Source organism: Olea europaea, chromosome 13 (genome assembly GCF_002742605.1).
Source record: "Olea europaea var. sylvestris chromosome 13, O_europaea_v1, whole genome shotgun sequence".
Classification (NCBI taxonomy): domain Eukaryota; kingdom Viridiplantae; phylum Streptophyta; class Magnoliopsida; order Lamiales; family Oleaceae; genus Olea; species Olea europaea.
Window position 1 is genome coordinate 15,058,237 of NC_036249.1, and position 22,790 is coordinate 15,081,026.

Here is a 22,790-nt window from a genome sequence, read left to right on the forward strand (position 1 = left end):
AAAAAATAGATAAATCAAGATTTTATTTATTTATCAGAAGATTGACCTATATCCATATTTGATTTATTTAGTAAACGGATTATCGGATTTGAATCTCGATTGGATCTTCCGATTGAGACCCTAAATCTATCTCCCATTAATTTCATCGGATTCAGATCAAAATCCAATCTATTGACAGCCCTAATTGAAGTACATTGAATTTTTAGTATCGAACGTGGCATAGAGCTGATAAACTAAACACACATTAATATACATAACTATGCCGAAAATGACCCCCCAACTTGACAGATAATGTCGCGAGTTTGGATAATGTGATAATTATGCCGGAGAAGACGATGAAAGTGACATTATGTAAGAAATATGTTTATTGACGTGTCAAAACAAATGGTTAGTAAGAGGACTAGATTGCTATCACAACACATTGTTTTTCCGTACACCATCGAGGCAAAGAAGAGAACATTCGTTGACAGTACGTTGCCCAACCTCTTTCGAGAATTCGAATCAGGACGATTGTGGAATCTTTGCATTGAAGTTAGGGTTATAAATGGATCGGATCTACTCAAATTCGATTCGATCTGTTAAGAATAATTATCCTATTTGATCCAATCTAATAATCCAACGGATATTTGAATGTTAAATTCATATCCGATTTACTATATTATCGGAAATTAGATCCAAAATTGAAAAAATTAGAAAAAAAAAATTTATTTATTTTTTCATTGAAAATCATAGCCCCAACAAGATTTTAATTAATTATTTATTTTAAAAAATATTTGAACTATATTGATGGGCTCACTTATTATAATAGAAGGTCTAAAATATCATTTTTGGAATGTTTTAGTGATATCGGATCGGATCGATCTATATCCATATTTGATTTATTTAGTTAACGAATTATCGAATTTGAATCTCGATTGGGTCATCGGATTAAAACCCTAAATCCATCTCCCATTAATTTCGTCGGATTCGGATCAAATTGAAATATATTGAATTTTTAGCATCAGACTTGAGTAGAGCTGATAAACCAAACACACATTAAAATGTAAGCTTTTTTTTTTTTTTTTTTTTTTACATTGTGATCCATAGTTGTAATAATTTAAAACGTAAACATTTTTTTAAAACGTTTATAATACTTTAATTTTTATGTAATTATATAATAAATAACCAATTACTCTTAATTACATATATAACCCACTATAAATAAAGAAAATTGAGGAAATCAGTGACATATTATAAATAAAGAGTACATACAATTTAAATAGATATTACATATTCGTCGGGTCAATTTTCACGTAATCAATAACATACTATAAATAGAGAAAATTGAGGAAACCAATAATATACTATAAATAGAGAGTACATACGATTTAAATAGATATTACACATCCGTTGGGTAGAGAGTAACATACTATAATCGAGAACTTCTCACTTGACTTCATTTAGTAGAAGAAATATATTTTCGACATGCTTGAATAATGTTCGATGTTTTGAAAATGTGATTGTGCCTAATATTCGACTTCCATCTCTATTAGATATTCTCATGCATCATGTAATTTATGTTATAGTTAAATATTAAATAAATAATATATGTAACCAATTAAGATAATTAATTAATGAGATATTTGAAGAATAAATTAAATATAGTATTAATTTTGTATTCGAATAAGTGATTAAATAAATAATTAATTAAAGTAAAGAAATATTAAATAAACAATGTACATAACCAATTAAGATAATTAGTTAATGAAATATTTAAAGAAGAAATTAAATTAAATATTAATTTTTATTTGAATAGGTTTTAAAATAAATAATTAAATAAGGGCCAATTAAGATAATTAGTTAATGAAATATTTAAAGAAGAAATTAAATTAAATATTAATTTTTATTTGAATAGGTTTTAAAATAAATAATTAAATAAGGGCCAATTAAGATAATTAGTTAATGAAATATTTAAAGAAGAAATTAAATTAAATATTAATTTTTATTTGAATAGGTTTTAAAATAAATAATTAAATAAGGGCCAATTAAGATAATTAGTTAATGAAATATTTAAAGAAGAAATTAAATTAAATATTAATTTTTATTTGAATAGGTTTTAAAATAAATAATTAAATAAGGGCCAATTAAGATAATTAGTTAATGAAATATTTAAAGAAGAAATTAAATTAAATATTAATTTTTATTTGAATAGGTTTTAAAATAAATAATTAAATAAGGGCCAATTAAGATAATTAGTTAATGAAATATTTAAAGAAGAAATTAAATTAAATATTAATTTTTATTTGAATAGGTTTTAAAATAAATAATTAAATAAGGGCCAATTAAGATAATTAGTTAATGAAATATTTAAAGAAGAAATTAAATTAAATATTAATTTTTATTTGAATAGGTTTTAAAATAAATAATTAAATAAGGGCCAATTAAGATAATTAGTTAATGAAATATTTAAAGAAGAAATTAAATTAAATATTAATTTTTATTTGAATAGGTTTTAAAATAAATAATTAAATAAGGGCCAATTAAGATAATTAATAAAGAAATATTTAAACGAGAAATCAAATTAAATATTAATTTTTTTATTTAAGCAAGTGATTAAATAAATAATTAAATAACGAAATTAATTATTAAATAAATAATATATATAACTGATTAAGATAATTAATTAATGAAATATTTAAACAAGAAAGTAAATTTAGAGGGTGTTTGGTAGGAATTTTTATGTGAAAATGCATTTTTAAATAATAAATTGATGGAAAATGTGTGGTTGAAAAATAAGAAAAAGTTTTTGATTTACGTGTAATATTATTTTAATAAAGAATGTGTGGTTGAAAAGAAGAGAGAGAAAAATGTATTTTGATAAAAATGTATTAATTTTTTTAATTTGAGTAATTGTTTAAAATAAATAATTAAATATAAAGTGAAAAATGTTTGGTTTTTTAATTTGTAACTTAAGGGTATTTTTGTCTTTTGAAACAAAATTCTATTTTTGTAATTGTATAAACTATTTAAGGACATTTTTGTCTTTTACTCAATAAAAGGCCATTTTGGTGATAGATAAAGTGAAAAATTGGCCCTTTGACTAAGCCAAACTAAAAATTACCCCTTATAACGACGACTTACAACGAGCAGTCCATTCTTTCGAAGGCTCTACTCAAATCTGTCATCATGAGGCGTAATGAATTTTCCAGTTCCTCCCTAAAAATGAATATTTTGTACCCAAATGTTCGTATAATTCACTTTTTATTAATTTGATAATGAACTCCTATTGGTTTCATATTTCTGCTTCTTCTACAAATGTCCTTTCAGTGTCTGTGTCTTATTTGTGCGGTTTTATACAGTAGGAACACTTTTTCACTAGCGAAAACTGAGGTGATATGGAGAAACCATATAAGAATTCTGGAAATGGGTTGATCGAATTCTTCAAGAGGGAGTTGGGTTTTTCTCCCCCTTCAACTTTCTCCAGCCGCATCTCTGCTTCGCAGGTCTCCCAACTCACCTTTTCTATGTATTATCGGATTACTCTTACGCATAAACTTTTTGAGAAGTTAATTCAGCTGATTTATGGTTTATTTTATTTTTTTAATGAAGGGTACGTGTTGATGTAATTTTTCTTTCTTTTTGAGTTTGTTGATAGGGTCAGTTTATGGATTGGTGGATCCGATTGAATTTTTATCGGATGGTGTTATGGAGTTTTCAATGGTTGTTTGAGAGTAAAAGTGAGAGTTTTGATCTATGATGAAATTAATAGGTTCTTTACTCTTTAGGGTCGAGATATAGCTGTAAGAACATGTTTGGTAAACTGTATTTGACAGTATTGCGCGGAATGCTTATTTAGCTAATTTTTCTAAATCCTATTCGGTACTATGAACATGCAATAAGGTCACACACCTTCTTTGGCTACACTGACGTGCCCTCGTGTAGATCAATATTGATTATCTATATGTATGGTCGTGACTGCCTATGAATATCAGAGACTCTTAAAGGATTATGACTATTCTATTGATGTCCAGTCTATCAAGGAAAAAAAATTACGAGTTTTGCAACAATTTGATGACAAAATCAGTTACTCTCCTCTTTTGCTTTCAGAAAAATTATTTATGAAGACGGGGAATGGACTTAATTTCTTACCTATGCTGTCTCTCATCAAAATATGAAAAGAATTGTGTTATACCTGCAATATATCTTTATTCTTGTGGAAGAAATATTCTTCAAATTCGCTAATTTCAGGCTCTCTGAATTTCTGATTCAAGCACTTCATTAATGGAACGTGTCTGTTGCTGTGATTTTTATTTTATAAATTGAACTCAATCTTCCCTTCAATAAAATATTTTCATCCCTATAAGTTTTCTTTCTGGGTTATCTTGGGTTTGCTTATGAAATTGTAGTGAAGTAGTTTTTTAAAAAAGGTAAAGCAAATATGTTATTCAGTTTATTCCTCTTGAGATGAGGCATAACTCACCATTAGTTGACTTTTAAGAAAGGGCATAAATCCCGGGCGTTTGGCCTTTCTACATTTCCAGGAAAATCGTTGCGGTTAGATGTGTAAAGGCACGATATATTCATGTTTTCACAATTTATATTTAGGTAATTTAGATATCCTGTTAAATTCTATGTCAGCGATGTTCTAATTCAAGTATAATGGATTTGAATGCCAAATATTTTATGCTCTAGATGATAAATCATGTAAGGTAGCTTTTGTTCTTTTTTCTTGTGCAGAGCCTGGTCAAGCGGATGGATCTATATGGTAAACTGAATGGTCATCAAGGATGTGTAAATACCATTGAGTTCAACTCCAGTGGTGACCTTCTCGTGTCAGGTTCTGATGACAAACAAATAATATTTTGGGATTGGGCAGCACAGAAATTAAAATTTGTATATCCATCTGGTCACTTGGACAATATATTCCAGGCCAGAATCATGCCATTCACAGATGATCGCAAAATAGTAACTTCATCTGCCGATTGTCAGGTAAGTCTCCATACATTTGCAGTTTAAAGCGCACTGTATAACTGTTGATTATGTTGTAAGAGTAATTTCTTAGTTTACCAATTAATTTGAAAGAAAAAACCTTCAAATGCAGCTATTGTAACTAGATGAAGGATTTCAAATTGGGCGTTAATTTACATTCTTGTAAATATATGCCGTAGTATGCATTCAGTTTCCGTAGTATAGGTGAAGTACTGAAAAATTTAGTATCAAATGGATGATGGGGCTTATTGCTTCAATAATGTATTTGTTGTTGAGGGGTGACAGGTGCATTGGAATCTATTTAACATTATGACTAAATATATGCTTTTTTGGCAAGAGAATAATATATGTGTGATGTGGACATCCATTTTATTTATTTTTCTTGTTAGACCTTTATTTATGTTTGGACTCTTAATTACGTAATTGGGCTTGTATGATAGGTTTGGCCCAAGCCCTTTTTCTTTAGGGTTTTGTTTGCTATTTATATGTGTATTGTTGTTTATTTGGGACAGTTAATGAATTGATGAAGTAAATTGCTCAGTGTTGCCTAAGTTTCCCTCTTCTTTCCTTCTCCTCCTCTCTGTCTTCTCTGGTCTTCTCCCCCATTCTCTCCGATTCTCACACTTTCTTGCTGCCTATTTTTTATTATTCTGCTGCTGATTATAATTTAACTGCTGAAATTCCAATTGATTCTACATCAAAGTGGTATTAGAGCCAAACCTGGTTTTCTTCGTCAAAAAAATATGCTAGAAAAAAGAGTAAAGAAAATTTCAACTCTATCATCGTCCCAAATTAGCAGACACCGCCACCAACACAACTACTTCGTAGTTGCCATTGTTGACTCTGCATCAGCTTCGACCGTTGTCCAATAATTACCAGCATCATCTTCTACATACACCGATACCCGCTATTGCAAATCTCACAAACATCTTCATTAACCCACAAATCAAAAATTCACAGAACCTATTCCTATATATACCACCCTATGGTGCACTATCATATCAACCAGAAAGTTAATTCTTGATGCACCACACAGACCCCAATCCAGACAGCTTCCAAATAATCAACCTGTTTATTCTCAAAACCTAGTCACAACGCTTCCATACTAGTCGCCACCATATAATTTCCCATATCCCATTAACCACTAAATCTCAATACTCAGCCTCTCCTCTAACTGTTGACAACTAGCAATCTTCCCACAACCTACATCAACAGCCCAATACCTGTACATAGAGTAATCTGCAATTGCCAACCCCCTCCCCCTTCCCAAACCAACAGCTCACTACATCCATAATAGCACAACATGTACAAAACACACCATATACCCAGCCCATATGCCTATTTGTTAATTTAACTTTACCACCGAATTAATCCCAAATCCAACAGGCCCAAATACTTATATAGCCCATGTAGCCCACTATAGACAAGAACCCTAACCGAACCCACTAAACAAACACTTTGAACCGGCCCACTTCCACAACATCTACTTTGATCCTCCAGCCAGGTTGGGAAATACTTATCTCCTACAGTCACTGCATCATATCTAGTCACCTTCATCAAACCTGGTCATCGTCCTAGTAACCTAGAAGTATAGCCATCGCCTCCTTCGAGTTCACCTCCACTCATGACACCCAAGGACATCAGTCGCTGGTTACCCTCGCGATGCCGACGTCCATTATCACCCCAGTCAGGTGGTTAAGTCACCTCGTTGGCAGCCCAGACACAATCGACTTTACGAGTTGGGCCTCTGTTCTATTTCTATTTCTTCCCTAAGTTGTAATTTGGGCTAATTTTTGCCCTGTTTGTTTATATCTAATTTCATTTGATCTTGTTAAAAAAAGAAAAGAAAACAGAAAGTAGAAAAAAAGACAGAAAAGAGAAAGTGAATGGGGGAAAAAAAGAAAAAAGAGAGAGAGAAATTTCCATCATTATTCATAGGTGATCTTTTAATTATGTTGATTGACAGCTTAGCCACCATAGCCCGTGCCAATCTGAAAATTGCAATTGGAGCATTCTTTGACTCTTGTAAGTCCCTTGAGGGAACAATTTTATTATATTGAATATATGCTTTTATTTTAGTGCCTTGGCTTGTCAATAAAAAAAATGTTATGATGTGAATATCAAACGTTAGGAGTCCACTTGTTGACAAATGGACCAAACTTCTTCAATTTTCATTGCCTTCTAATGAACTCCTATTGTTAGTTGCGCACACTGAGTATTTGCTTTCACGAGTAGACCAATTATCTTCTGTTTTCATGCTTACATCTATTAATACACTTAGCATGGCATTGGTTTCAAATAAGCTATTAAGACATCCTGCAGTTGCTAGACAAGTACCAGTTGTTTCTTGTCTTGGTAACAGCACCCAATCCCCCCCTTTTGTGATGAAATAATGCAAGATATTTCTCCCTTGATTATATCATCATATGCATATCTCACGAGCACATCCATCAATTTGTATGCTACGGTAGTTAGGATACTAGATACCATGTCTAATGCGAAATACTGCCTTATCATGTTGGACCTAGATTGTGAACGTACGATAATTAACATGTTCAAACACTTCCTTGTGGCTCTAAAAAGAAATCATTTAGGGAATGTCTTCACATCCATAGAGATTATCATGACCTTTACATTAGAAGAAAGTGACAATATTCCTCTAGATTTGATTGCCCTTCTTTTGGATAGTGTTCAAAATAAACACAAAGATGTTTCTCCTATTACATTTAGGGTCCGTTTGATTGCAATGATGGAATTTGGGTGGAAAGAAAACGAATTTCAGGGAAATGAATTGCCTAGAACTTGTTTTATGGGAATTGTCAATTAATGTGTTTGATTGGTATAATTTTTCACCAGAAAATATTGAAATTTTTTATCTTTTGGTGTTCGTTTAACCTTGTTTTTCATGAAAATTGTCAACTAAATGGATGAAAATTTTTATAATTGTTGATCAAATTTGTTCCCATTGCTACCAAATCATGGAAAATGCACGTGTGGTAAAAAAATGGAAAATGAATTCCATGAAAAAATTTTGCTATCAAACACACAGAATTGGTAGAAAATGAAATTATTTTCCATGGAAAAAGGGCCAATCAAACATGGCCTTAGTGTGGTGGAAAGACTTTTTGAGAAGTGTGCTGATACAATCAAACCTTGTCACAAACCATAAAATTTTTAAGGGTTTGTCTAGATGATTATAGTGCAGTTCTTTCCTCCATTTTTATAGAAGTCAAGAGTTGTGAATAGTGTAATGTGTCCCCTATTTTGAACACACCTGTAGTCGATACACTTAACATTGACACAATTGCGATAATACCTAAAACAATGCCATCGAAGTCAAACATTTCAGATGCTCTAAATCTTGTGCCTACTATGTTGCATGACTTTCATGTTGACTTTATATTAGTTCTTCCTCAATTACATAAGACTCCACGGGTTGCCACGTTTTCTATGGTCATTACCCTACTGCACACTCTTCCTATTGACATTAGGATGTTGCCACTAATTGTTGACATGCTGTGCTAACTCATCATTATGTTGGCAATGTTCTTAAATTTCATGCCAAGTCAAAAGATCAAATCATTTTCAATCATAAAATTTTTTAGTTTACTTTCGATGTGCAATATAAATTAGAGTACTCTATTGACAAGTACTATACTTTATTGCAAGTCTCTTTGATCCGATTTCCTAAAAATGTGAAGAAAAAGTTTTTGGATCACTCGTGTAAAGGTTCTCCATTTGACTGACCATCTTGCTTAAATGAAAGTTATATTTTCAATGTAGAAGAATTATTTCCCAATAAAGGCCCATTTGGGCCTTCGATGCTGCAATCCTTTGTCTCTATAGGCCAGTTTCCGATGCTAGCTTCTTGTTCTCCTCATTATGCACAATCATGTGAAAATTTTGGAGATGAGGTGCATGACTGTTGGTTATTTGGAATTCAATATTAGTACTTGATTAGAAAGAAATATCGTCCTCCTTGGTCAAATCATATTCTTGGGAATAAGCTGCAATTTTCATTACTATCAATCATGGAATTTCGATACTTGATTCTTCGGAGAGATCTTGCCTATGGCATGACTTGAAGCATTTTTGGTATCAAATTGACTGCAGTATTTTGTGATTACCTACTTGACGGGGTCGAGTTTTCTCTCAACGCGAGAGAGTTGATGTGGGCATCCATTTTATTTATTTTTCTTGTTAGACCTTTATATATGCTTGGGCTCTTAATTACGTAATTGGGCTTGTATGATAGGTTTGACCTAAGCCCTTTATCTTTAGGGTTTTGTTTGCTATTTATATTTGTTTTGTTGTTTACTTGGGACAGTTAATGAATTGATGAAGTCAACTGCTTGGTTTGTTGCCTAAGTTTTCCCTCTTATCCCCTTATCCTCCCTATGTCTTCTCCTCCCATTTTCTCCGGTTCTTCTCTTTCTTGCTACCTATTTCTTATTATTCCGTTGCTAATTATAATTTAACTACTGAAATCCCAATTGATCCTACATCAAAGACCTTTATTTATGTTTGGACTCTTAATTACGTAATTAGTCTTGTATGATAGGTTTGGCCCAAGCCCTTTATCTTTAAGGTTTTGTTTGCTATTTATTTTTGTTTTGTTGTTTACTTGGGACAGTTAATGATTTTTTTTTTGCTAAGTAATCAAATATTTTATTAATCAAAAGGTAATACACAGGAAGTGTATTATACACTTAAACAAGAAATAAACGTCATGAAATTAGGCAATCCATCTATGTGACTAGAAGCTGCAGCATTAAACCAATTATACAATATCAAATAAAATAATTCTCTAAACTTCTTTAAAGTCTTTATCTCATCATTAAAACAGTGCCCGTTTCTTTCTTTCCATACGCACCAAACTATGCAGCTTGGAATAAGGTCCCAACAAGTTTACTGTCCTTGTCACGAAACTTTCTCCTTCATGCCTTCAACATATCTTCAACAAGTTTACTTGGGACAGTTAATGAATTGATGAAGTAAATGGCTTGGTTTGTTGCATGAGTTTTCCCTCTTCTCCCCTTCTCCTCCCTTGTGTCTTCTCCGGTCTTCTCCCCCATTCTCTCCGCTGCTCCCCCTTTCTTGCTGCCTATTTCTTATTATTCTGCTGCTGATTCTCTGCTGATTATAATTTGACTGCTGAAATCCCAATTGAACCTACATCAAAGTGTCTGATGGTTTATAGACATTCACGAGGATAAAAGAAAGAGAGGAAACAAAGAAATGAATAATGAGTTTGAAGAATGAAAATGAATGGTGAAAGATCTGATGTTACTTTCCTTTGTCATGCCCAATTTCTGTCTGTTTCAGCCAAAGGCCATTACTACAAGACACAGCTATGACTTGCCCCTTTTTTAGAATGCAGAGCAATATATTTTGGACAATTCATAATAAAAAAAGTCATTTCTTAATTCTTCAACAAGATGTCCTCATATAGAAATTTGATTCTGTGGGACTGTATTGAAAAAAATTTTATGCTATAATTAGTAGTGAAAGAAAAAAATCCTCCTTTCATCTTGCACTGTGTTTGGGCAAGCTTGATTAAGATCAGCTCTGTTCTTATGGAAATAGAAGGGCTTTTAATACCTCTCTGTAACTTTGTTTCTCTCTCACACTTGTTATCCCTATCTTTATTTTTTTAATTTATTTTTATGTAATGTTTTTGTGGCAACAAGAGCTTGCTATTCGTTCCCTCTTGTAAAGATCATTAGTTGGATTATTTAATAATTGATTGCAAACCCCACTGGTTCGCATTGTACCTGCAAATGCAACAATATAAAATACAACCGAAACATACATCGAGTGTTTCTTGTGTTAGTAAATATTGTTATTTTGTGTGTGTGAGAGAGAGAGAGAGAGAGAGAGGTTTGCATTCAGTCGTATCACTATGAACAAGTTCTCCTCCTTAAATGACCCCATTGATTATGAATCTCCGTTGACTTGAGTGAGGCATAAATATATCTAATTGTGTTAAAAAAAATTTCCCATTGCAGGTCAGGCTTGGCGAGGTGTTGGAGAATGGTCAGCTAGAGACAAAGAGATTGGCCAAGCACCAAGGTCGTGTGCACAATCTTGCTGTGGAACCCGGAAGTCCTTATATATTTTATAGCTGCGGCGAAGATGGCTTTGTCCAACACGTGGGCTTTCTAAGTTCTTGTGTTTCTAAAAGTTTTCCTTTTAATAATTTATCACCTCTGGCTTCTCTCTCTTTTGCAGTATGATTTACGGAGTAAATCCGCTACGAAGCTTTTCAATTGCTCATCGTTCACAGAAGACAAGCAGTCTTCAAGCAGTAATATTGGGCTAAATGCAATTGTCATCGACCCAAGGAATCCTAATTATTTTGGTGTAGGAGGTGCTGATGCGTATGCACGTGTTTATGACATAAGAAAGTACCAATTAGGTGCCTCAACTAAAGAAGGAAGCCCCTTCAACACGTTTTGCCCTCGTCACTTGATTCGGACAAACGATGTTCATATTACAGCACTGGCTTACTCCCACACAAGTGAACTGCTCATCTCCTACAATGACGAGCTCATATATTTGTTCCAAAAAAATTTGGGATTGGGCCCTAATCCCTTCGCTTCACAGCCTGAAGATTTGCAAAAATTGGTAGAAGTACAAACTTATTCTGGTCATCGGAATTCACAGACAGTTAAAGGTGTGAATTTCTTTGGTCCAAATGATGAATACGTCTTAAGCGGGTCAGATTGTGGTCATGTGTTTATCTGGAAGAAGAAGGGAGCAGAACTTGTTCGTTTGATGGTTGGCGATAGACACATTGTAAATCAGCTGGAGCCCCACCCCATCATTCCTGTCCTTGCCACCTGTGGACTAGAGAAGAGCATAAAGCTCTGGGCTCCATCTACGAATGTTTCCGAACCTCTGCCTGAAAATGTTCTCGAGGTACAACTTTTAAGCAGGCACCTTGCTTTTCACGTACTTGAATTCCCATTGCTGACATTTACCAATTTGCGGATTAATGAACAGATAATGGAAGCTAATAAAAGAGGGCGAGAGGACCATTCACGGGTGTCTCTCACTCCCGACGTGATCATGCATGTTCTGCGTCTGCACCGGAGGCAAGCGCAGGTGTACATTGAAAGAAGATATAACAGAGAGGATATTGAGAGTGATGAAGACGGTGAAGGGGGAGCTTACGTTTTGGGATTTTCAGATGGCGAGGCTTCTGAGGACAACGGGGTTCCGCGAGAGTGTATTATTAGCTAGTGATATTGTGAACTTGTATTGGTAATAAAGGAAATCACCATCTTTCTCACTGTTTTCGTATAATTCCAAGTCATCTTATCAATGTGGACTTCTTGGAAATGACTTTGTGAGGATTAATATCCAACCAAGAATCAAGCTATTGGAAAGGTTTTGGACGAAGATGATGTGTATCCACGATATCTTTCATCTATAGCACGATTTGAAGTATCACTATTGGGTGATGCATTTTGTTGTCGGTTATCAGCATACTGAAATGGATACTTTATGTCAGACTTAGCAGAGAAGTCCGCGTGTTTGGACAACGCCGGTTCATTAAAAATATCCCTCACAGGAAATACAAAAATAACATGTAAAAAGGATTAAAAGCATAGGGTTTGCCCAAGGGTCGCGAACCATACAACATGAACATGCTGGCTTTAGATGTTGATAAGTGTGTTTTTGCACACTTATTTAAGTCACAAACATGACTTAATAACGAACAAAATAATTAAATTGTGACTTAATCTCGTTACATTTGTGAATTGTAGGGAACAACGATGAACATGGTGAAATTCAGGAGAAAAGACGTGAAAAGGACTAAAATGACACAAAGTGAAAGTTCAGGGACCAAGGTGCAATTATCCAAAAGTTGACCCGATGAACAAATCGAGAAATTGATTAAGCCAATTGTCAATTAATGATATCTTGGGATAATGGAATGAAAAGAATGAAGAAAAGATGTCAACAAGTGAAGGATTCAAGTAGGAGGACCAAAATGAACACATTTCATAGTTGGTAGCACTATGCGACCACATAGTACTACCCTCTATGCGGTCGCATAGAGGCAGACCGAAGCTAAATGGCCCCAAACTTTTTGCTCTATGCGACCGCATAGAGATGCTCTATGCGGTCATATAGAGCAATTTTCGGATAAAATTATAGTTTCCTTTTTCCACCGAAACTCTTATGGAAATGATATTTTTAGGGTTCTATATAAACAAAAACTCGACCAGAATGTAGGGGACACCGTTTTTACAAGTTTTTGAGAGATTTTGAAGGAGAAACGAAGAAAGAACAAGAGGACAACATCGCGTCAAGTGAAGATTCGATTGAAGATTGATTCAGGTGATGACGTTTCTTCAACTATTTTTATGTTTTCTTCTTTTTAGCATGTTAGGCTAGAATTTTCATTGTTAGGAGATCGATGAATCTTGTAATACTATGTTTGATTTTTTATTTTGGATTTTTGACATATTAAAATACATGTTTCGGAATTGAATGATTTATTATATTTTTATTTTTATATGATTATTGTGCACGTAATTATATGATTGTGGTGACCTATTTTATGCATTCGAAAGGAGGAAAATAGGTTCGACATAGTATAAATCATCATAGGGTCCGATAAGGGATATAAATATACCTCTATGCCTTGTGTGAATTATTGGATATTCATGAATTTATAATGCATTTCGGTATGTTAGTATTCGTCATAGAGATATAGTCGAATCACATAGTGGGATAGGTTTGGCATTGCTCGAGAGAGATTACTAAATTAAAATATGAATATTGATTCGAATTGTGTGTCAAATTTGCACGATTGAAAATTGAACGGGTATTGCTTGGGGATTCGTGATCCTAGTGCGTTAGTAAATTCATTAATTATATAAATTCGAGTTAAATTGCATCCAAGTTATTTTGCATTTAATATAATTTTTCATTCATAATTGCATTGTAGTTTACATATCCTTAGCTAAATCACAACACATCAATTTCACTTTCGTGTTTTGGTTAAAGTCATAATAGGTTTAATTGAACTAATTCAATCATTGTGGGATCGATACTTGGACTTATAGTCCATTTTACTACTTGTTGACGAACCGTGTAATTGCGGTGAGTTTTGAATCGAAATAAATAATTTCGTGAACAGATGTCAATAAAGAGCACATGCGTGAATAAATAAAACGCGACTCTTAATCGAAATCAGTTATCAGACTACCAATAAGGATCATTCACCAGTTTCAAAGTAAAAATAACCAAACTATCCCAACAAATTGGAGAGAAATCTATAAATACCCTCCCCATTTGAAGAAAGTATGCAATTTAGATATCTTTCTCAAATAGATATTTTTCCTCTTGTTCTTGTTTAAACATATAGATTAGCAAACTTAGGTAAGATGATTTGTTGATTGTATTTACTATATACATTGATTGTAATTGTCTGTTAATAAAATCATTTGATTAAGTTTTTACCGTCAACAAATTGACGTTGTCTATGGAAAATTAGAACGAAGTAAACACAAAATTCCATTATAACTAAAAAAATTCAAGATATGGAAGAATTGAATCATGTGGAAAGAAATCTAGAGTAGTCGTCATTGCCAAATGCTATAGTTAGGGGATATAGCAGTGACAAGCTCATGAATAGTGACGCCAACCTAAAATGTCAGCAAGAGAAAAAATCGCTCAAACTTACAGCCAGTATTTCTCCGGCTCAATGCCACCGCTTGAAAAGGAAGGTCTCTATTGCTAAAACAATACAAGAAATGAGAGGGAGTCTGAATATGTTAGCCGCAAAAAGCATATCATTGCGCGCAAAAGTTGAAAATCCTACAAACGAGTGGCGGGAGAATTCAAGAGCAAATGAAGAAAAACACATCGCTAGTTCTCTTGTCAAAAGAGACGGACCATGCGGCAGGAGGAAGGAGAATCTCTAAAATGCTCTTTTTCACAATTCAATGCCGAATTAATAGCATGTGAAACTATTTCGGATGAGACGGCTTATGGACAGGGGCGGAACTAGGGGGGTTTTATAGGGGCAATTGACCCCCTAGATTTTGGGGGAAAAAAAAATATTGCTTAGCTTTTTTTTTTTTTTTTTCCTTAGTTTTTTTTTATTAGAAGATACCCTATAAATTTAATTTTGCCCCCCTAAGCCAAGTTGTCTGGGTCCGCCCCTGCTTATGGAATGATTTTCTAATGGAGATTTCTTCTGGAGTGATGTCTGCAACAAAAATCCTAATTCTTAGTACCAGTTCTTGAATCTAATTCAAACTGAAACTCAGACAAAAGATACTATCGCTAACCAAATGAAGACAGAGAAAGAGCGAACCGAGAAAATTAAAGGTAAGACCTTCACATATACTTTAAAATTTCCAAAACAACAGAATTTGCGTTTCGTGGAATCTAGGGATAGGGTCCACACAATATCACCGGCTCTCACATCCAAAGCAAACGAAGATCATACCTTTCCAAGGACCAAAAAGCAAAATTTTGTAGGATACATCTCCCCAAGAATCATAACACAGATGGGTGCTATAAAGTATTAAAAATGTTCAAGCTGCAAAGTCAATAGGGAGGTTTGCAAAGAATGGTGGAAGGGAGAAAACCACCTCACATGCCAAGAGCTCGAGGTCAGATAAGTAGAACATGGCAAGACGAGTGTTCACGAAATTATTTCTTTCGATTTAAAACTACCGCAAGTGTACGGTTCGTTAACAAGTAATAAAGTGGATTAAATGAGTCCGAATATCGTCTCACATAGATTGATTAGTTCAATTTTATCTATCGTCGCCTTAATCGAAACTAAATTACTAAAGTGAATGTGAACCTAATTAAAACCCTAATTTTGGAAAGAAAGCCCTAATTATGCAATTTTTATGATTGAATTAAATTAAATATGCAAAACAATATTTTTAACACTCTAAAATGAAATCAAATGTTGAGAACGCGCGTTTGTTGTAATCAATAGAAATTAAACACACTAGGATCACGATTTCCCATGAAATTATCACTTTAAAACCCTAGTTTCACAATGTGATAACACACTTCAATTGTGACGAATTAATGTTCCTAAGTCTATCCAATATTCTCTCTCGAGATGTATCGAACCTATTTCTACATACCGCCAGCCTATATTTCTATGACAAGTGCATAAGTAAAAATGCATGCGATTTTATAAACACTTAAAGATTCATGTAGGGCATAACGGTATATTTCTATCCCCTATCAGACCTTACGATGATTTATATTATGTCGAAGCTATTCCGATTATCTCGAATGCAAGAATAAATCACCCAAACTCACACAATTACGGGCCTTAATCGCGAAAATAATAATTGCATATAAATCATTCAAAACAATAGAAATGTCTTAATGTCAAATTGTAAAACTAGAAAATTAATGATCAAATTACATGGTATATCGATCTCCTAGCACATGAAAATCTAGCTTAACATACTGAAAAGAAGAAAATACAAAAATAGTTGAAGAAACATCATCACCCGAATCAAGTTTCAATCAGTTCTTCAATTGGCGCGATGTTTTCCTCCAATTCTCTCTTCATTTTCTCCTTCAAAATCTCCTTTTTTCTTGTAAGATCGGTGTCCCTTTCGTTCTAGTCGAGTTTTTATTTATATAGGACCCTAAAAATCTTGTTTCCATAAGAGTTTCGGCGAAATAAGGAAACTGCAGATTCGGCCTCCGAATTGCTCTATGCGACCGCATAGTACATTTCTATGCGATAGAATAGAGTAAAAATGATTTGAGAATAATTTCTCGGGGTGCCTTTATGCGACCGCATAGGAGTTTCTACTATTCAACCGCATGGTTATGTCATTCTTTTCGCTGGACAACTTTTAGTATTTTGGTCATAACGTTCTCTCCTGATCTCCGATTGAAGTGATTCAAAGTGAATTCTGAAGAAAACTCAAGGATCTACACTTTTGATAGAAATAGGATTTCTCAAGTTCTGATTTTTACTATGCCAAAAATGGATCTCAAATAGAGACTAAAAATCACGAGCATAGCTTTTTCGCCTGAAAGTTGATACTTGATAATACTTCGACCATATTTCACCTCTTTGACTCCTTTCCTCATCCGATTGACCTCTAAGACTCTTGAATATTCATTCCATTTCCCGTCTCATCTATGGATTATTTGCAACTTGGTCCCCAAACTTTCAGTTTGATTCATTTTGGTCCTTTTTACTTGTTTCTTTTATTTCCATCATCTCATAATATCACCAAATTGGTACTTAGCTCATTCACTTCCTTGATTTGTCCTTCGGATCATCTTTTGGATAATTGCACTTTGGTCCCTAAACTATCACTTTGCTCCATTTTAGTCCTTTTTCGGCTCTTTTCTCCTAAATTCCACTATTTCCATTGAAACACTTACATTGCATGAATTCAACGAGATTAAGTCACAATTTAAACATTTTTCTTGTAATTAAGTCATATTTGTGATCCAAATAAGTGTGCAAAAACACACTTATCAAACCCCCCAAACTTGAACTATTGTTTGTCCTTAAACAAGATAGTGATTTAATTATGAACAAACATGGCTTAATACCCTGTCGTAGCTCAGGATTGGACTAAGTATTTGACTTTATTAAAATTTATCAGTGCAAAAATGACATCAACCTTTACCTGTTAAATGCATACTTGACGCGTGTGTGTGAATTCATGCCAACATATCAAATTCATGATGAGTTGAGTCCCGACCCCAAGTGGTCAAATGTATCCTTTCTCGCTCGAGAGATACATAACTATCCCTCAAACTTATTCTTTTCACTCAATTATCCCGGGGTTGTGTTTTAAAATTAGGAGTTTACATAGTTGTAGTCCTCACCCTCTAGTAGTTTGGATTAATCTCACTATCACAAGTTTACATTTCAACAAGTGAAGGCTCTCCCAAGTTTGATTGTTTCGACATTCAAGATTAAAATAGGTTACTTGCCTCGTCTCAAAGGCATAGTTTCCTCAACCAAATGTCTAAGGGCTTTTCTTCATGTTATTGTCTCTCTTTTGTTTTTTCTCACTTTCCAATTTTATTTATTTTTTTTTTTTAATATCATCATCTTCTCATTTGCTTTCTATATAACCCCTTTAGCGAGCTTTAGGCCGATAACCCCCAAACCAGTTGGCTTTAGGGCACCAAGTTTTAAACCCTTGCAGGCTTATTCACTTGAGTTATAAAGGCTCGATCAGATGACTTTTTATTAACCTCTTTCCCTTTTGCTTTTTATATGACCCTTTTAGCGAGTTTTAGACCGATGACTCCCAAGCCAATTGACCTTAGGGCACCAAATTTTAAAATATCCTTACAGGCTTACTTGCTCGAGTCATAAAGGCATAAAAAGAAGTGTCTTATTCTCACAAATTAATTTTATGCCCTTATTGTTCTAGACATTTAGTTTCTAAAACCAACCCCTAATTTAAGATTTTCACCTAATCTTCACCTCACTGGTCTAGGCAATCCACACAATAAAATTTCATGCACGGAGCCCCCACTTCTCTCAATGCTCCCTATAATAGCTCAACCAATTTCAAACTGTCTTAAGGTGATTTACGTGTTAATTCAATAGAGGGTTATCATTCTTTTCCTATTTTATACTCAAAATCCAGTCATTCACCTAATATGTCAAGCATGAATAGTGTGCATAGATAATATCAAGTATTGCATCACAAGTACTGGTTAATCTATTCAGCACTACATCCAAAGTTTATGAATATTTTTTTCAATAATCTCATCACAGCTGGCAAGGTTATCAAGCTCACATAAGCATATAAAACAAGCAATATAGTAACATGAAGAACCTATGCAGATTATTATTATTATTATTTCATAACACTCAACAAGCACACAAAATGCAACAATTAAGCAAATGTATTGATAGAATATGAATAATACACGAAAAATGGATGCCAAAATCTAAATGCTACATTTATATCAAATTGTGCCACCCTCCCAAACTTATTCATAACCTTGCCCTCATTGTTGTAATAAAGTAGAAGTTCAAATACATATAATTGAGGGACAAAATAAACTGAAAGCACAAGAAATGGGATAACTAGTACTCCCCTGATAAGAATGGAGGTGGTCGAAAATCGGGACCTGTAATGCGAAATGTGGAGCCGACCTTCTCTTTTCCTGTTGAGGTCTTTTTGGCTGCATCCTACAAAAGTGCAAAGTATGTGTATTATATTTTATGGTGATAGTTGATAAACTTGGGTGTGCATGAAGGAATCCATGTGATGCACCGTTCCCCCAAACTTATTTCAATGTGCATGTGTACACTGTTGGCATGTAAGATGCATAAATTATGTTTCAATATAAAATTCATACCACAAAAATGTGAATCACCAACAAAGTTTAGCTCTAAATATGCACTTTGTCCAATTTGACCCATGAATGACTAAAACAGGACTTCAACCTTATGACTTGTGTTCAATGCATTGGGACTCGTGTGGATTGTGATTAGACTATTTATTGACATGCATGGATGAACGATGACCTAAACTATAAAAAATGTTTAAAAATTGAAAAACTCCTAGACTAATGCAAAATGAAATAAATAAAGGGTAGAAACGTTTGGTTGCCTCCCAATCAGCGCTATTTTATAGTCAATAGCTGGACTTTTGGTGCAGGTATTTTATGGCACTTTAAATATACCTTGGGAGGTCCTTCATAGTTTGCTCAATATGGTCTTGTTCCGCACTGCAGTTATCCTCCGAATTTCATCCGTCTTTTTCCAAGTGGTTTGTCTTTCTCTCCTCATCCGTATGAAATCCCACATTGAATGCCTTAATCTCATTTGAATCGATAAGAACGGATGGAGAGTGTACTATACATGCCTCATGAATGTTTGGCTGTTTCTTCAACTCAAAATTGTAGGGGATTCCTATGTCAAGCACTTTAATCTGGAAATAACTTTCAAGCTAGTTGAAGTATTTCATTGTATTGAAAACATTAAAAGAGACTTGTTCCTCCCCCAGCCTCAGAGTTAATTGTCCTTGCTGCACATCTATGAGGGCTCTTGTAGTAGCCAAAAATAGTCATCCCAATATGATAGGCACGTCCTTGTCTTTTTCCATATCTAAAAGCAAGAAGTCTGCTGGGAATATGAGTTTATCCACTTTGACCAATACATCTGCAATAATCCCTCGTGGATGTGTAAGTGATCGATCAGCTAGCTGTAGAGTTACTGTGGTTGCCTTAGGCTCTCCCAATCCTAATTTCCTGAAAACAGATAGTGGCATCAAGTTAATACTCGCACCGAGATCACACAATGCCTTATCAAAATAAAAATCACCAATTGTGCAAAGGAAAGTGAAACTACCTGGATCTTTCAATTTTGGTGGGAGCTTTTTCTGGATTCTGGCACTGCATTCCTTCGTAAGCATTATTGTCTCATGGTCCTCCAGCTTGCGTTTGTTTGATATAATATCTTTGAGAAACTTCGTGTAGTTAGGCATTTGGAATAGTGCATTGGCTAGTGGGATGTTGATATGGAACTTTTTGAAGAATTCTAGGAATTTTTTGTACTGTTGCTCCAATTTTTGCTTCTTCAACCACTGTGAAAAGGGAATCGGAGACTCGTATGGGTTGACTGTGACTTTGGCCTTATCCCGTGACTTTTCTGAATTTTCCTTTGAAGTTGATTCCTTTACAACAGTCTCTTCTTCAGCAGGAGAAGATGTCTCTCCAATCACATTCGATCTCTTGACATGGATTTCAGGCAATAGTACTCCATTTCGAGTTGTAATGGCCTTGACTTGCTCTTTGGGATTGATTTCTGTGTTACTTGGCAAGTTACCTGGCGTTTTGCCAGTCAATACGATGGTCAACTGCCCCATCCGAGTTTCCAAATTTTTGATGGCTGCTTTGATTTTGAAGTGTAGCTTCGGCTTTCTCCATAAATTTTCCTATCATATCTTCCAATTGAGGCCTCTTCTCTTGTTGTTGAAATTGTCCCTGTGGCCCATTTTGATTCTGGTTGTTCTAAGAGAAGTTTGGGATGCTTCTTCCAACTGGGATTGAAAGTTTCTCCATATTGATTGTGTTGTTGCCGTTGTCCCCACTGTGCATAGTCTGCTTGCTCAATTCCTTGCATGAGTATTGGGCATTTCGATGTTTTATGCTCAACCCCACATTCTTCACAATTGTTCTTCTTAGCTTGTGTTGCTTGTGATATGCTTTCCACCTTGTGATACAGAGAATCGATTTTTGCAGATATTGCTGAATAAGTATCCACCTCATAGACACTCGGAGTTTTCCTTGGAATCGTCCTCTCAAAAGACCACATGGCTGATGTGGTAGCCATTCTCTCAAATAATTCCAATGCTTTATCAACTGTTCGTGTGGATATTGAGCCATGTGACGCTGAATCCACCATGCTCTTGTGGTATGGAAGTAACCCTGTGTAGAAGAATTGGATTTAGGTCTTTTTATCACACCTATGTTGAGGGCACTTCCGAAGCATGTTTTTGAATCTATTCCAAGCTTCTCAAATGATTCGGTTTCTCCTTGACTGAATACTAATATGTCATGTCTCAACTTCACTATCTTGGCTGGGGAGAAAAACTTTGTGCAGAATTTGTGTGCCAACTCGTTCCATGTAGTGATACTTGCAACCGGAAGTGAATCCAACCATTCAAGTGCTTTGTCTCGTTAGGAGTTTCTACCATGCGACCGCATGGTTATGTCATTCTTTCCGCCGGATAGCTTTTAGTATTTTGGTCATAACTTTTTCTCCTGATCTCCGATTGAAGTGATTCAAAGTGAATTCTGAAGAAAACTCAAAGATCTACACTTTTAATAGAAGTAGGATTTCTCAAGTTCTGATGTTTACTATGCCAAAAATGGATCTCAAATAGAGATTAAAAATCACGAGCATAGCTTTTTCGCCTGAAAGTTGATACTTGACAATACTTCGACCATATTTCACCTCTTTGACTCCTTTCCTCATCCAATTGACCTCTAAGACTCTTGAATATTCATTCCCTTTCCCGTCTCATCTATGGATTATTTGCAACTTGGTCCCCAAACTTTCAGTTTGATTCATTTTGGTCCTTTTTACTTGTTTCTTTTATTTCCATCATCTCATAATATCATCAAATTGGTACTTAGCTCATTCACTTCCTTGATTTGTCCTTTGGACCATCTTTTGGATAATTGCACTTTGATCCCTGAACTATCACTTTACTCCATTTTAGTCCTTTTTTGGCTCTTTTCTCCTGAATTCCACCATTTTCATAGAAACACTTACATTGCAGGAATTCAACGCGATTAAGTCACAATTTAAACATTTTGCTTGTAATTAAGTCATGTTTGTGATCTAAATAAGTATACAAAAACACACTTATCAACAAGCAAAATGCCAATGCTCTTAATTTACTTCCTCCAATTAAAGAAACTCATACTATAATTGGAGGCCCTCATATCGGTGGTAGTACATCAAGTGAACAAATGATATATACCAACACAACTATAAGATCTATGCATGAGGTATGCTGGATTAGAGGTAACTTTAAACCTGTTTCTCTATCGATTACCATTGACAGTCTTGATGAATACAGAGTCATATATCTCTAATACAATGTCTTGGTAGTTCGAGCTAGAATAACCCGTAACGGCCTAAGTCGCATGATGATAGATAATGGCAATTCCATCAATATTCTGTTTAGCAGTTCGAGCAACTTCTATGGGACGTGATGCGGCATATAGAAGTTGAAGGCAGCAGCTGATTTTTATGCAGTGTTTGTTGTGAATATTCTGGTGATGATGATGGTTTTTGTGCAGTGCTTTGATGTAAA

At 34.4% G+C, this 22,790-nt stretch overlaps 1 protein-coding gene across 1 annotated transcript; it reads left to right on the forward strand.

Annotated features, from left to right (window-relative positions):
* Nucleotides 1-3,107: 3,107 nt before the first annotated feature.
* Nucleotides 3,108-12,423, forward strand: LOC111407702 (DDB1- and CUL4-associated factor 8). Its single transcript, XM_023037339.1, has 6 exons — nt 3,108-3,222; nt 3,339-3,482; nt 4,717-4,968; nt 10,977-11,120; nt 11,200-11,889; nt 11,974-12,423. Exons 2-6 carry the CDS (start codon nt 3,375-3,377, stop codon nt 12,211-12,213), a joined length of 1,434 nt encoding a protein of 477 aa, XP_022893107.1. The 5' UTR covers nt 3,108-3,222; nt 3,339-3,374; the 3' UTR covers nt 12,214-12,423.
* The last annotated feature ends 10,367 nt before the right edge of the window (nt 12,424-22,790 follow it).

Excerpts from the sequence above, each read along its gene's own strand:
- LOC111407702 (XM_023037339.1), top strand. The coding sequence starts at position 3,375 with ATGGAGAAACCATATAAGAATTCTGGAAATGGGTTGATCGAATTCTTC. Across the intron at positions 3,483-4,716 it reads GCCGCATCTCTGCTTCGCAG|AGCCTGGTCAAGCGGATGGA; the intron begins GTCTCCCAACTC and ends TTTCTTGTGCAG. Across the intron at positions 4,969-10,976 it reads CTTCATCTGCCGATTGTCAG|GTCAGGCTTGGCGAGGTGTT; the intron begins GTAAGTCTCCAT and ends TTCCCATTGCAG.